The 15,156-nt window shown below is 45.5% G+C and overlaps 1 protein-coding gene and 1 long non-coding RNA gene across 2 annotated transcripts in view; one reads left to right on the top strand and one right to left on the bottom strand.

The window, feature by feature from the left end:
- LOC134475924 (uncharacterized) overlaps window positions 1–15,156 on the top strand; it is a 16,972-nt gene extending 1,816 nt beyond the window's left edge. Inside the window, exons 2-3 of the long non-coding RNA XR_010047241.1 lie at window positions 12,757–12,840; window positions 13,515–15,156. This is a non-coding gene — a long non-coding RNA (uncharacterized LOC134475924). The remainder of the gene's footprint in view (window positions 1–12,756; window positions 12,841–13,514) is intronic.
- The window catches only part of Trim69 (tripartite motif containing 69), a 29,118-nt gene continuing 14,677 nt past the window's right edge, over window positions 716–15,156 (bottom strand). Inside the window, exons 4-7 of the mRNA XM_063247988.1 lie at window positions 12,583–12,816; window positions 11,646–11,668; window positions 11,432–11,556; window positions 716–4,612 (exon numbers count right to left, since the gene is read on the bottom strand). Coding sequence (XP_063104058.1) covers window positions 4,068–4,612; window positions 11,432–11,556; window positions 11,646–11,668; window positions 12,583–12,816 — 927 coding nt within the window. The 3' untranslated portion in view covers window positions 716–4,067. The remainder of the gene's footprint in view (window positions 4,613–11,431; window positions 11,557–11,645; window positions 11,669–12,582; window positions 12,817–15,156) is intronic.

Below are 15,156 nucleotides of genomic sequence, written 5' to 3'. Positions count from 1 at the left end.
TGTCCCTTCATGTTTTTTCTTAGTCTCCTCAAAGGGTTGGCAATTTTCTCTGTCAGTTTCAGCTTTATATAAATTCTATTTTCCTTGATATCAAATTTTTGTTCTAGTTTCTTGAAATAGATTGATTTTCATCCTTTGTTTTTCTAACAGATAAAGTTGTAAATTTCCTTTTAAACTGTGTACTACAACTTTTTGTTTCATGTTAGTGGGAGTTGAACCTAGGACCTCATGCATGTTAGGCAAGTGCTCTATCACTTAGCTACAACCCAGTCCCCTACAATTTTCTTATTACTCAATTCAAAGTATTTCCAGTATGAAGTTTTTGACTTGTGAGATCTGAAATACTTTTATATTTCCAAATACATACAATTTGCTATTTGTTATTTGATCCCTTGTTTAAAGGGGTTAAACAAAGTACATGGTCTGGTTAGAATCCTTTGGAATTTGAAATTTTTCTTTATAACTAGTCAGCTTATTGTTGGTTCCTGTGTGTGTGTGTTTTGGTACCGGGGAGCAAACTAATGACCACACTTTCCAGGCAGGTGCTTATGCCACTGAGCTAAATCCCCAGCCCCTGAGTATGTTTAAGAAGCATGTTGGGAAGCTGTTGGATGTTCTTGAGTCTTGAATACACTGTTATTCAGGTGCCCACTGGGCTTGTTAGCCCTATTGTTAAACATTTTGTCTGGTTCTCCATCAATTACTGAGAAAGCCATGTAGAAATTTTGTACTTTAATTATGGATTTATCAGTTTCTTCTTGTATGTCTCTTAATTTTTTCCTCATATATTTTTAAGTTAAGTATATGTAAATATACAGTTACCACTGCTGTCTAGTTGACAGTACCCTAAGAATTTAAAAAATACAAAAGGTAAACCTTTAATGCAGACCACAGGAGAATATCTTTCTAGCCTCAGAGTAAGAAAAGATTTTTTCTTTCTTTCTTTTTTTTTTTTCAAGATAGGATCTCACTATGTAGCTCAAGCTGGCCTTGAACTCACTATGGAGCCCGGGTTGGCCACAAACTCATGGTGATCCTCCTGCCACAGCCCAAGTGCTGGGATTACAGGCATGCGCCACCACACCTGGCTAGGAAAAGCTTTTTAAAACAAGGCATGAATATTAATCATGACAGAAAAGATATGTAAATATAACTGCATTCGTCATCTCTTAATCAAATTACCAAAATTAGAGTGAACATGCAAGCCACAAAGTGGGCTAAGATACCTGTAGCACAAATATCAAGCGAATGTTATGTATTCTAATTACCATTCAGAACCTGTTTACAGCAAGGAAATCAGACATTGGTGCTTTAAACTTTGTACTTGTTACAGCTTGCATCTATATGGCCCCCCAAAGCCTCAGGCACTCTTAGTGAGGCTTTTCAGAACTGATTAGACCTAAAATGCACGAATGAGGATTATGTGTGCGATACTGGGAGGAAGGGTATGGATAATGGATGGATCTAGGATGGTTCAGCAAGGGTAACAGCAAGAATAATTATCGACTCAGGAATGGAGACCAACAGCACGTGGCATGGCGTTAATAATTGGAAAGGAACAGGAGGTGACCATGTGCCACCATGCCCAGCAACAAACATTCATTTTTTTTTTTAAATCAGTACCAGGGATTGAACTCACGACCAGCTGCTTGCAAGGCAGGTGCTTATGCCACTGAGCTAAATCCCCAGCCCCCAAACATTCATTCTTAAGGAGTTATTTTTCTACCAGGAGTGTGGCACATGCCTGTAATTGCAGCACTTGGGAGGCTGAGGCAAGAGGATTGCTTCAAGTTTGAGGCCAGTCTGGGCTACATATTGAGTTTAAGGCCAGCCTGAATTACATATCAAGACCTTGTCTCAAAAATTTTTTCTTTAAAAAGCATCTGTTAGGCCAGGGATATAGCCCAGCAGCACAAGCGCCTGGCAAGCACAAGGTCCAGAGTTCAATTCCCAGTACAAAAAAAAAAGAACATCTATTTTCAGAATCTAGGATAGAATGTTTCCCCCTACTCATCCTCCCTATCTCTAACTTAATCACAACTTTTCCTTAGGATTTTTCTCTCAGTACACGTTGACCTCCCCTTTCTCTGAATTTTGTAGTCCTTTCTTTTCCCAAGATAGACTTTAGATATCAGTTACACAGAACTCTAACAGTAGCAAGTAGGTCCTCTTCTGTCCCCCAAACTCACTGTAATGCTACTTGAAATTCTTTACACTGTTCCTAAGAACTCACCATGAGAAATATTTACTGATTAAATATGGGCTGTAGATTAGCTAGTAATATTGTGTCTGTTCCATTTTCTGAATTTGATTGTTTTGATTTTATTTTTGAGACATGGTTTCCCTATGTAGCCCAGACGGGCCTTAGATTGAATTTGATAATACTCTGGTTATGTAAGGGAACACCTGGTTCTTAGGAGATACTCACTGATATATTCAAGAATATGGATGATCTTAAGTGATAAGTAATTTAATCTAGAATGGTTCAGCAAAGGTAACAAAAATAATTATAGACTCAGGAATGGAGACCAACAGCACGTGGCATGGTATTAATAATTGGAAAGTAACAGGAGGTGACCATACAAAGGTACAACTCTTGTAAGCTTAAAGTTTTCTTCTTTCTTTCTCTTTTTCTTTTGTGATACTGGGGATTAAACCCAGAACCTTACATGTGCTAGGCAAGCACTGTACCACTGAGCTACATTCCCAAGTCTAAATTTTCATTTTTTTTTTAAACAGAAAGTTTTTTTTTTTTAAAGCCCTGTTCCTTTAGCTCAGTGGTTTTCTGTTCCAGCCATACAGTTGAATCACCCAGGAGCTTCTAGAAACTACGACTGCTTCAGCTCTGCTTGCAACAGAGTTTTTCTAACTGGTCTTGAGTGGAGCCTGAGCATCTTAAACTGAATCTAATCTGCATCCATTCTGGCCTAAGGATAATGAGTTTCAGCTACTGCTTATATTTTGCAAGTGGATTCTTGGTCAAATGACTTTCCTCTGTATTGACCATACCTTAGAGGTGAATCACATTTTAGTCAGTGGTGAGGCAGGCCTGTACTATTGAACAGAGAAAAACAAGTGCTCCATAGCTACATAATGCAAGGAAAGCAGACTGAGACAGCAAGAAAAAAGTCAGATTTGCTAGACTAAAAAGTATCTTCAGAAAATTCAAAACAAAATTATCATCTAACACAGACCATCTCCTACTTTTTTCTTGTAGTCTCTGCAGCAAGTTTGTTGTCATTGTCTTGTTTTTTTCCTGAGACAGGGTCTCACTCTGTAATTCAGGCTGGCCTTAAGCTCATTAGCTAGCCCAGGCTGCCCTGGAACTCAAGGTGATCCTCCTGCATCAACCTCCTGAGTGCTGGAAGTATAGGTATGTACCACCACACCCAGCAGCAGCAAGTTTTTGAAAATTACAATAACAAGCTCTAGAAAATAAAGGAGAAGAAAATGTATATCAAAAAGCAATTACTTAGGGCTGGGGGTTTAGCTCAGCAGCGTAATTGCCTGTTGGGAAACACAAGGTTGTGGTTTCCATCCCCAGTGCCAAAAAAAAAAGTAATTACCTAGGAAGGAGAGTAGTCAGGAAGCTGGGTGTGGTGGGGCACAAAGCCGAGGAAAGAGGAGCCCGGCCTGGGCCACTGAGGGACTTAGCGAGATCCAAAGTAACAGCTGTAAAAGAGCTAGGCCTGCAGCTCGGTGTGCAAGCCCGGGGTTCAATCCCCAGTGCGCACGCACGCACACACACACGCACACGCACACACACACACACAGAGTGCGCGTGTGAAAAGTCTAATTGAGTAGGCTGGAAAAATAAACCGTGCCATGGTCGTTTCAGGGCATATCTGCAAAGTCTTCCAGGGGTCCAACGCTCACATCTGCCGAGGGAACAAGGCAGGAAGGTCGCTCTGCTGGGAATCCTCCACGGAGGAAGCTGAGCGTGGAATTCCGCGCAGGAGTCCTGGGTGCTGACGATCCCCGCGCGTGGAGCAGATAACCCCCCGAGACCGGGAAACCATTGCAACGCTTCTTTAATAACACTTGAATCTATGCGCCGGCGGGAGCGCTCACTGCGGGTGCACGATGCGCAGCGGCTCCTTGTTCTCCCCGCCGTCGTTAAGGCAGGGGCAGAAGTACGGGTAGAGCTTCTCTCCGAACGCGCCGCTGTAGAAGGTGTAGATGTGGCTCATGCTGCTGGCGTTGTAGAAGGACACCTGCCCCCCCTCGTAGTCCAGGTACACACCCACCCGGGTCAGGCTGCCGGTCAGCTGCAGGCTGCAGGAGGGCAGGTCCAAAGCCTTAAGGTCCGTCTGGTTCCGCAGTCTCAGGAGCCAGAATCCCCGCTCAGGCGTGAGAGGACAGTTGCCCTTCCGGATGATGGACTCCCTGGCCACTCCGACTGTCCACTTCGTCTTCTTCCCCACTTCCACTTCCCAGTACCACCTTCCAGAAGTGAAGCCTTTGGAGCTCAGCACCGCCACGCTCGAATCGAACCTCTCTGGGTCATTGGGCATCGTCTGCTTCACATCACCGTGCCACACGCTGGTGCGGTCCTTGGAGAGCACTAGATTCGGGTGAGCCGTCTTAGGGTCCAGAGTCAAGGGGTACAGGCCTAGGAGGAAAAGAAGAGAAAGCAGGACGTGGGGAAGGGCCTTGAGTGCAGCTGCCACGGGATAAGACAGGGTCTTTCTTTCTTTCTTTGCTTTTTTTTTTAAACAGAAATCGAACTCAGGACCTTGCATTTGCAAGGCAGGTGCTTGGCCGCTGAGCTATGTCTCTGATCTGGGACAGCATTTTTCTAGACCAGTGCTTTGTCCCCATGTACATCCAGAGTCTTAAATATACCACAGGCAGCATTTGCAGATTTTTTTATTGTTTAGGTATCTGTGTTTCTACTTCCAGACTTTTGTATATTTAGGGCAAAAATCAAGCTTTACAGTGAAACCATTTATGTCTACCCAAGGAAGCAATACACATAATGTCAGTCGGTACTAAGAAATACAAAAAGGACTGATGGGGTGAAAGTTAGGTAAGGTTATCCTAGGAAGCCTTTCTTTTCAAGGGGGTACCAGGAATTGAACTCTGGATCTTGTACTTACCCAGCAGGTGCTTATGCCACTGAGCTGTATCCTCAGGCTCTAGAAAATCTTTCTAAGGAAAATAAGTATTTTCTTGTGACAGAGCATGGATGACATGCATTTCGAGTGCTTTGTGGGTCAACAAAGGGGAAAGTGGGTTAAATACAGTTGCTTGTGTGGAAGAGAAAGCATCAGCCTGCCTTGTGGAGATAATTAAGAGAAGCTGTTAGGGTTCAGGCACACATGGTGAGAAGTTTATATTTGGTTTAACAGATAATGAAACCTAGCAACCCAGAGCACTTCATGCTCTGAATGTGGTCTACGAGTGTGTTTACTAATTTGGGACAATTTGTGCAGAAATTGAGAATGAACTTGGAGGGTGTTTGTTTGTTTGTTTGAGACAGAGTCTCGCTATGCAGTTTGGGCTGGCCCTGAGCTCACTTTGTAGCCCAGGCTGGTCTCGAACTCACAACCATCCTCCTGCCTCAGCCTCCTGAGTGCTGGGATCACAAGCATGTACCACCATGCCCAGCCATTGGAAGAACTTTCATAGCAATCTGAAAGAGGAATGTCATGTCAGGTGAATCTAATATTACAAAATTGGGTCTTCACCTTGTAATCCTTTAAAATATCAGATAAGTAATTACATTGTATCCAACAAAAAGTATAACTTCAAGCTACGCTGAGATTTTCAAAATATCAGAAGCTTTAAAAAGTCGATCACGTAGATGTAGTGATTACTAGAGTCAGGGGAGGGTGACAGAGAGGAGGGAGGGCGGCACTGGGTGACAGTGCAGTTGATTGGGAAGAAGTATTCTCCGTACTGTAGCACCGTAGGTTTACTGTATATTCCAAAATACCTGGAAGAACTTGAGGCTTCCCATTTTGTAGAAAGGAGAAATGTCCACAGAGATGGAAATGCTGAACGCTAATGACACAAATTCCAGCTGCAAGACAACCAGACGTCAGTGTGGAATTTGACCATGGGGGACACGGAGCCAGTGCATATGTTTGTTGTTACCTGATCTGTTCATCCTTGGAAGGAGGTCAGGAGAGCTCAGCCATCTTCCAGGAGAGCCTGGGTCTTTGCCATCACTAACAGGGACCTCTATCCAACAAGAGGCTTAGAATCCTGATTTTTCTCTATAAGGTGACTCCCATCCTGCACCCTTACAATCTGGGTTATTCATCTGTTAATTCGAGGACTAGAATTTCTTTGACGACGCCCTCAGGACCTCTTACCAAGCCCCAGCTCGCTCGGGCCACGCTCTGACACCTGCAGCCAGGTCAGCCCACTCGGGCTCTAGAGATGATCTGCACTCAGCTGCTTTGTGTCCTGCGTTTCCTCCTCGTGTCGTGCTTGTCACAGTAACTTCCGTCGGCCCCACACACCCGCAGGTAGCTGTGCTTTGAGTGTCAGTACCCCCAATCCTCTTCATGAACACACTGGCTGGCTAGAGCCGCTGCAGGAGCCTTTTACCCCTCAGTCCGCGCTCCTGCCCCGGTGCAGCCTGCTTTGCCTCTCTGCAGATCCCTCAGCTCTTCTGCTTCCTGCCCCACCTGAGATCAAACCGGATCCTAGTGGAGGTGATCCACCCAGCTCTGGCCCATCACTACCGCATGCTCTGATTTACCTCGGTCCAGGTTCCTGCCTTCTGACAGCTCGTCCACATTTTCTAGCTCATTCCTCCTTCAGGCTCTCAGCACTCACCCCAGTACTCTTTCCTGGCACAGTACTTTGGCCTTTGTTCATGCAGAGTCCATAAACTTTTATGTTAGATGCTATCTTAGGTACGAATAGGAGTGTCCACTGTAAAATTCTTTAAACTTTTTTATGCACAATAGATGTAAGGGGAAGGGAGTTACCTTCCCCTTCTCTGGCCAGCCTTCTGGCCATCACTGCTTGGTCTTCTGCTTTATAGTTTCTCCCAATGAAATTATTTATTGGGTGTACCCTGCTTTCTCTTCTTCACAATGGTTATCACCATGAAGTTATTGACTTCTTTATTTCTGAGTTGGCTTGTTTTGTTTTCGGGATTTTTCTGTTTGTTTGGTTTTTGAGACAAGGCTTCACACATACTTGCCCTTAAACTCACTGTATAGCCCAGGCTGGCCTCAAACTCGCAGTGATCTTCCTGCCTCAGCCTCCCTAGTGCGGGTGTGCCACCGTGCCTGGCCTTATGATTTACATCTTCACCCTTCTTCTCCTTCACCAGGATGTAATCTCTGCATCTTTCCTCATCTATCTTTAAAATCTGAACGTGTTCTCTGTGTTTAGGTCCATTTATTGGAGGTCCACGTGGAACCCTGACACCAGCTGGGTGTGCTACTCCTGTGTCCCGGCATCCTCCATGAACACCCGAATGCAAACCCTTGCAGTGACTCATCCTCTCTGGCGCCCTTATCCCTGCCATCCCCCTCGTACATCCTCTCACTGCTTGTCCTCCTGCTCCAGCCGGACCTGGTTCCGTTTTGCTCTTCAACTCACTCCCTTCCCAGCCCTCCAACAGCTACTGCTTACAAAACTCTCTCTTTACAGCTGTGCTTGCATGGTAACCGTGGTGGGGCACGGTAGCTCACGCCTGTCATCCCTACACTCAGGAGGCTGAGGCAGGAGGACTGCTGAGAGTTCGAGGCCAGTCTGGACTACATATCAAGACCTTGTCTCAGAAAAACAAAAACAGAACAAACAAACACCCACAGACACCTTGGGACTCCGTCCCTTCAAAATACACAGCCTCCACGGGACTGACAATTCATTCTCTAACTCAGAGACTACAGACCCTTGCCGCCAGTGCCCCTCCCAGACCATGATCCTCTCCCGCTGTGAAGATCCACCTTCCTCAGGGCCTCTCTCCTTACACGGGAGCTTCGGGTTACAGGCCTCACCTAGCGGGTCCACTTTACTGCAGCCCCCGTCCCTCTCTCCCTCCGCGAAGGTCCTTAAGTTCCCTGCCTGTGACCTGCATTCCACGGCACTTCCAGTGTCTACTAGTGACCTCCAGACCTTGCCATCCCTCAGGACCAGTCATTCTCTAAAACATTCGATTCAGATATTCCATTCCTTTATTTCTTGAGCTTTGCAGCTCTCATCTTCCCACAACCATTACTTAACTTGTCTGTCTGTTTTGGGGTTTTGTTCTGTTCTTTTTTTGAGACAGGGTCTCCACCAGGGCCAAGGCTGGCCTCGAACGATCCTCCTGCCTCAGCCTCCTGAGTGCTGGAATTACAGGTGTGCACCACCACACCGAGCTCCTGATTTCTCCTAACCTGTTTGCTTCCTGATTTAAAATCTTTCTCTCAACAACTCTGCAGACCTGCATCTCTCTACCCATTCACATTCCTGCCCTGGCTCTGAGGACAGCGGGAGGAAGTCACCCAGTGGTGCGGGTGGATGCTGCTATATGTTTGTTGTTGCTAGACCGTCAGCACTGCCTACAGATCCTGTATTTCCCAGGTCAAATTCTCCCTGGTTCTTTTCAACAATTTAGAATCTTCTACTGTCTCCTCCAACTCTCTATTCCACTGCTGCCTCCCTCCCTGAGCAGAAGGCTTCAGCTGCCCCCACTTACACCTTTTCTCCTTTGTTTCGAATTTTCACGTTCGCTGTACATAATGATTTCGTCCACTGTGGAGAGTTGGTACTTGTACATAGCATGGTTTAATTCTTCTTACTTCTCCTTCCCTTTCTGTCTCTCCCCCTCCCTCCATCTACTGGGCCCCTTCTCATTTTATGCCTTTCTTTTGTTTGTTTGTTTTCTTTTGGTTTTGCTTTTTTGAGACAGTGTCTGACTATGTAGCCCAGACTGGTGTCAAACTCACAGAGATCCTCCTGCCTCAGCACCCCCCAAGTGCTGGGATTACAGGCATGCATCACCACGCCAAGCTTCATTGTATTCTTTTTTTTTTTTTTTTTTTTTTTGGTAACAGGAATCAAACTCATGACCTCACACCTGCCAGGCAAGTGCTGTGCCATTGAGCTATATCGTCACCCACCCAGCTTCATTCCATGCCCTTTCTTTCTTTCTTTCTTTCTTTCTTTCTTTCTTTCTTTCTTTCTTTCTTTCTTTCTTTCTTTCTTTCTGAGTAGGAAAATTTATTGGGAAAAGGAACAGCTCCTGAGCAACAGGAGGGGTCCGAATGGGTTGCCCCATGCCCTTTCTTGGAAGCACCGATTTTTCTCCATGGATTGTCCCTTCCAGTGTGTTTCTCTGTAAAGTCCTCTCTGAAGCTCAGGTTTAGCCTACTTGCCTAACATGCACAAGGTCCTGGGTTCAAACCTAGCACTGCAAAGAAAGTCTCCTCTGCCTCTTCCTATGCACTTGTTCACCTCAATGAGGCCTCTCAAGCCAGCGGCCCGTCCTTTCACTGCCGCCTCATCCCTGAACCACTCCTGAGTATGCAGCAGTGTCGCTTCTCCCTAACCCGTTATTGGAACTGTCCTTCTTCGAAATCACCAGGTGCTTAAAACTTGCACTGTCCAGTAGTTTTCTTCATTATCTTCTTGCAGTCTGGCATGGATGACCACGTGTTTCTCTTTGACACTTTCTTCCTCGAATTCCACGTTAACTTTATTTCTTGGTTTTCTCTGACTTCTGCTGCCGGACCCCTCAGACATACATCTGATGAAAAGACTTGGACCCTCTGTAATTCAGCTTTAAAGCAACTCGATAAAAGCTGGGCAAAAGATTGACTATATAGTTAACAAAACAAGACCCATGAATAGCAAAGAAGCAGGTCGAAAGCTGCTCAGCATTCCAGGTTGATCATTATAGATGTACAAATTAAAACCACAATGAGATACTGTGGTACTTCCAATAAAATAATAAAAGTTTAAAATTGACAGCAGCAAGTTTTGCAAGGATATAGAGGAACTAGGGCTGCTGTCCAGTGCAGGTGGAAAGGTGCAATGATACTGCTATTTTAGATAAAATAAAAGTTCTCTGGTGTGTTATAAAATTAGACATGACATTTAGCGAACACCCAGAAATCCTGCCACTTGATTTGAACTCCAAAGAAATTAAGACACAAGAGTATGTAAACAGAGAGTCACACGACTTTATGCATAATGGCCCAAACTGGAAACTACCCTAATACACGTCAACTGGTAAATGAATAAGCAAATTTTAATATATCTATAAAACATAAATATCGATACACATAACACCATAGGAGAATCCCAGAGGCATTGTGCTAAGTGCAAAAATGAGACACAAAATACGATTTCACTTGTACAACAATTTCAAGAAAACACATCGAACGTGAAATAAAGCACATCCTTGAGTGTCAGAGGTTGGGAGAACAAGGGAGGCACTGATTGCAGAGGCTCATGTGGGAATTCTTTTAGAGGGATAGAAATTTCCCATATTTTGATTAGGGAGACATGTGCATAACTGCATATGTTTGTCACAACTCATTATTTTGTACATTACACAAGGAAAGTTGACTAATTTTATGCTTTGTGAATTATGCCTCAATAAAGCTGACTTTCTTCCAGTGTTAATTACCTGGACAAATTATTAACAGGGATATATTTGTGATTTTAATGAAATCTACACACCAATAATGAGAAGTCTATCTGCAATCTATAAAAACTTTACATTTTTATTTCTATAAAAAGTTTTTAAATTTAGAAACATAATTGAATGTTCTGGAAATACCAGTTCTGGTTTTTTTGCCGCATTCAGTCCTTTGGAATATATAGAAATACAAAAACTTAGTAATCTTTTTAAACACATTGATTGAAATTACTGGTTTTCTTCAGAGGCAATGAAGTACTCCAAGCTATTTCCTAAGTCCATAAGTGTGCTTTATGCTCTGACCACCAAACGCAAGACTCTACATGTAAAGCTAGGTGTGGTGGTGTACACCTGTAATCCCAACTCTTGGGAGGTTGAGGCAGGAGGATTACTGGGAGTTCAGAGGCCAGCCTGGGGTACATAGTGAGTTCAAGACCAACCTGACTACATAGCAAGACCCTGTCACAAAACAAGACAAAACAAAACAGATATATATATATACAAAGAGCACATGTAGAAACCTTCTTCAGGGTAAACAGACCCCAGAGATTCATACAGCTGATCTAACAAACCAGGATAAAAGTTCTGGCTGATTGCCATGTTAGAACAATCAAACAATCAAACAAAATCACAGGTGGAGAAGTAATTCTAATATCATTGTGGAGTCATACATTCTTAGATAAGAGCAATGGAAGAAATTCAGTCATAACAGTGAGCTTCCTTTCCACTAAACACCACCCTTCCCCCATGTCAGAATTTGAAGAGCTAATCCCGGCCGGAAGAGGTCCCACAGATGACAAGCCCTGGGCACCAGCCATTCCAACCCAATGATACCTGGAGAGAGAGTGGACTGCATTTCCTTCCAGATCATGTACTGGATGGGGCCTCTGAACAGGCCGGGGGCCAACTTCCGGGAGATCAGCCCTCGGGGCACCAGCTCCTTCTTTGCTTTCCCCAAGCTGCAGGGGAGGGAAGTCATTCAGACTCGGCAGCTCTCCAGGGACTGCAGGAAGGGCATCCAACTGGAGTGCCGTGGGGAGACACTTACCTCTTCAAGAGGTTTGTGATGTCCTAAGAGAGGAAAGCAGAAAGACAGAAGTCAGGTGCCTGCTCGTCTGTTCCAGAAATTTCTCTGTTGGTTCTGATCACCGCCAGAATTTGATCCTCAGTACTCCCATCCTGCACAGGTGGAACCCAGCTGATTTCCAGCACCTTCCTCCCTCCCTGTGCGTTTGCTGATCCCCACCTCCCATCTCCCCCAGGATAAACTGCCCTTCCCTTGCTTTGATTTCCTAGAATTTCCTTTTAGAGGGAGCCAGAGGGAAGCCAATTTGACCATAACTAGAGTTAAATGCTGTTGTTCTGAGTCTGAACCAGGGTCTCCTGCACATGCCAGGCAAATTCTCTGCCATTGAGCCACCTGTCTAGCCCTTCTGACTATTTAGAGACGGGATTTTGTACAGAGTGGCCTCACACTTGTGATCCTTCTGTCTTGGCCTCCCAGTAGCTCGGATTACAGGTGCTTCCAAAGAGTCTCAGAGGCAAAACACAGTGGCCATGCCACCCTCAGTCTCCTCTGGTTGACTAGGTCACTGAGGGGACAGGACCACTGTAAGGGGCCCAAGTTGGACTCCTGTCTTTTCCAAAAGGCCTGTGTGTGATTGCTGAGAGCCACAGTCTCAACACCGACCACCACATTCTTATCTTTGACTAATCTTCAGGGTTTGTTATGGAAAAGGCCAACAGTGGTTCTGCACTCTGCGGTGTTATCAATGGGATCTGATTCTCGCTTTCTAGGAGGAAGCAAGGAACACTTTCTGCGTTAAAGCCAAGCAGCCTGCTGCTTTTTTCCTAGAGAATATTTTTAAAGCCCTATAGCTGTTCCGTGTTCCGTTTGGCCCTGGTGGTGAAAAGCAGTACCTCCTAAGGCCTCCCGGCCCGGCCCATCTGAGTGGACCCACACCTGGGCGCACCCTCTCCCTCACCTTGAGGAACTCGAAGGCGTTCTGCTGCTCCATGCGGCTCTTGATGCTGGCCAGCAGGGCCTTGGCATGGGCACCCTGCTCCTGCAGCTGGCTCAGGCTGTGCTCCATCTCCTCGCTCAGGGCTCTGCCCTCCTCGCGGAGGGCATTGACGATGTCCTTTTCTTTATTGTGCAGGAACTGATGCAGCTTGAGAAACTCCAAGGACACGTGCTCCTGCAGATGGACCTTGTCTTCCTGCAAACTCCAGGATCACCACAGGTATGACTGAGACCAGCAGGCAGCACTGGGGACCCACACCACACACATGGACACCACTTGGGGAACACCGGTGCGGGGAAAATGCTTGTGAGTAGCTGCCAAGCGTCAACATGCAGCCCTGCAAAGCAGAGCCTTTTGGGAAGCCTACTCCTACTCTCCCAACTGGCCTCATAGTTTAGGATGAGAGCTGGGTGTGTGGCATACGCCTGTTATCCCAGCACTCAGGAGGCTGAGGCAGAGGATCATTGCAAGTTCGAGACCATCCTGGGCTACAAGGTGCGCTGAGCCAGTCTGAACCACATAGTGAGACCCTGTCTCAGAAAAGACCCTGCCTCCTATAAAAATAGTTTAGGATGAATTAGGCAAAAGTGACTTCTGGGTTCTTGTGGCAGTACTGATAACCAATGCCCTGCTAAATAACATCGTGGAAGCCAGGCATGGTGGCTCACACCTTTAATCCCTTTAAAATTGTTTTGTTTCTTTTTGAGACAGGGTCTCTAACTATGCAGTTCAGGAGAATCATTGTGAATTCAAGACTAGCCTGAGCTACAAAGTGAGCTCAAGGCCAGCCTGAACTGCATAGTGAGACCCTGTCTCAAAAAGATAAAAAACAAACAAACAAATAAGTAAATAAATAAATAACATCGTGGAGTTGAATAATAATACCTTCCTAGATGGTCGCACCAATACCTGCCAAGCGGTACTGTGAGACTGCGCCTATCCTGCTCCCCTGCGCTGTCTGTGTGAAGAAATCAGAACTACGGATGCTCCTGCCACCGCCAGGAGCATATAAAAGGGACAGGAGATGCGCCTCGTGGGAAGCCCCGAAACTGTTGCCTGGAGTACTTGAAATTCCTGGGCTGCCTCTGTGTCCTCAGTGGAACCCTCCTCGATCCTGGGTCCTCCCACTCCACCTTGCTAAAGATTTGCTGTGTCCACTCCTCATTCCTATAACCATGCCTAGGAGTTTTACCAGCCTGGTGTCTGTACCACCTTCAAAATAACATTTTATGCTCGGAGCTCACTCAGGTATTCCCACCGAGACAATTATTAGATCAAATTCAAACTCTGGATTCATCGACCCTCTGATTCTACTCATAGGCTTCTATTTTCACGTCTCCTCTTGTTCATCTTGGATTCCAAATTCCATCATTATTAATGGCAGCCCTAGTCTTTGTTTTGTTTTGATTTGTTTTGGTGTTTTGTGACAGGGTCTCTCACTATGCAGTTCAGGCTGGCCTTGAGTTTACTTTGCAGCCCAGGCTGGCCTGGAACTCACAACGATCCTCCTGCCTCAGCTTCCAGAGTGCAGGGATTACAAGCATGTGCCATCATGCCCAGCTTTGTAGTTCCAGTCTTGACACCTCTTCTTCTGGAGTCACACTTCTCCAGTTTCCCTTGTACTTTTCTCCCACTGTTCCTCCGTTTCATTTAGTGGTTTGCCTTCCCTAACAGTCTCTAAATGTTAGAACTACCTGATATTCTGTCCCAGGCGTTTTCCCCTCCTCATTCTATACTTTCTTGCTAGGCGAGATCCTCTCCTGTCACAGCTCTAAGTGTCATTTAATGATGACACCGTATCTCCGGCCTCAACCAACTTCTGAGCCCCAGATCCTCCAGCAGCTCCCTGTCTGACACTGCCTCTCCGGTCTGATCAGTTTCCGCACCCAGTTGGTCATTATTTCCAAGTCTCTGCACCACCACTGCGGTTTAGTGCAAGCCCCCGCCATTGTTCTCTGGGACCCCTGCAGGAGTCCTCTAACTGTGAGCTTTGTCATCACCTGCCTCTGTCCAGGCCTGTCTCCACGCAGCCACCAGAGAGATTTGCAAATGAAATCAGACAGTGTGTCCTGTTTAATGCCCTTAATGATTTTTCTCTATTGAGAGAGTGAAGTTAAAATGCTTAACATTTCTACACGGCTGAGCCTGTGTCTGCTTCTCCAGCATTATCCTGCTTAGAACAGACCAACTCCATCGTTCTCCTCTTGATTTTGCAAGCGGCTAACTTCCTGTCTTGGGTTTTCCTGTGCGCACCTTCCTCCGCCTAGAACGTTCTTCTCTGGGCTTGTTTTTTGTAGTCCCCTCCCGTTCCTCACTTGGTTGTTACTAATCCTTTGATTCTCTGTTTTTAATAAGTGACTTCTTGGGAGCACACTGTCTAGGTCCTCCATTTGTATGTTCTTGGCCTGCCCTGTTTCATTTGTAGTACTAATCACCATGGTTTTATTGTTGTTGATGACATGATCTAATTGACATCTCCTACTCCTTGAATGTGGCATAATAACTGACCCACTTAATAAATATTTGTTGAATGAA

Source organism: Cavia porcellus, unplaced genomic scaffold, assembly GCF_034190915.1.
Source record: "Cavia porcellus strain 051 isolate PalLab524CR breed Dunkin Hartley unplaced genomic scaffold, mCavPor4.1 scaffold_1, whole genome shotgun sequence".
NCBI classification, from domain to species: Eukaryota; Metazoa; Chordata; class Mammalia; order Rodentia; family Caviidae; genus Cavia; species Cavia porcellus.
The sequence above is the reverse complement of the archived record's forward strand: the minus strand, read 5'-3'. Positions and strand labels throughout refer to the sequence as shown.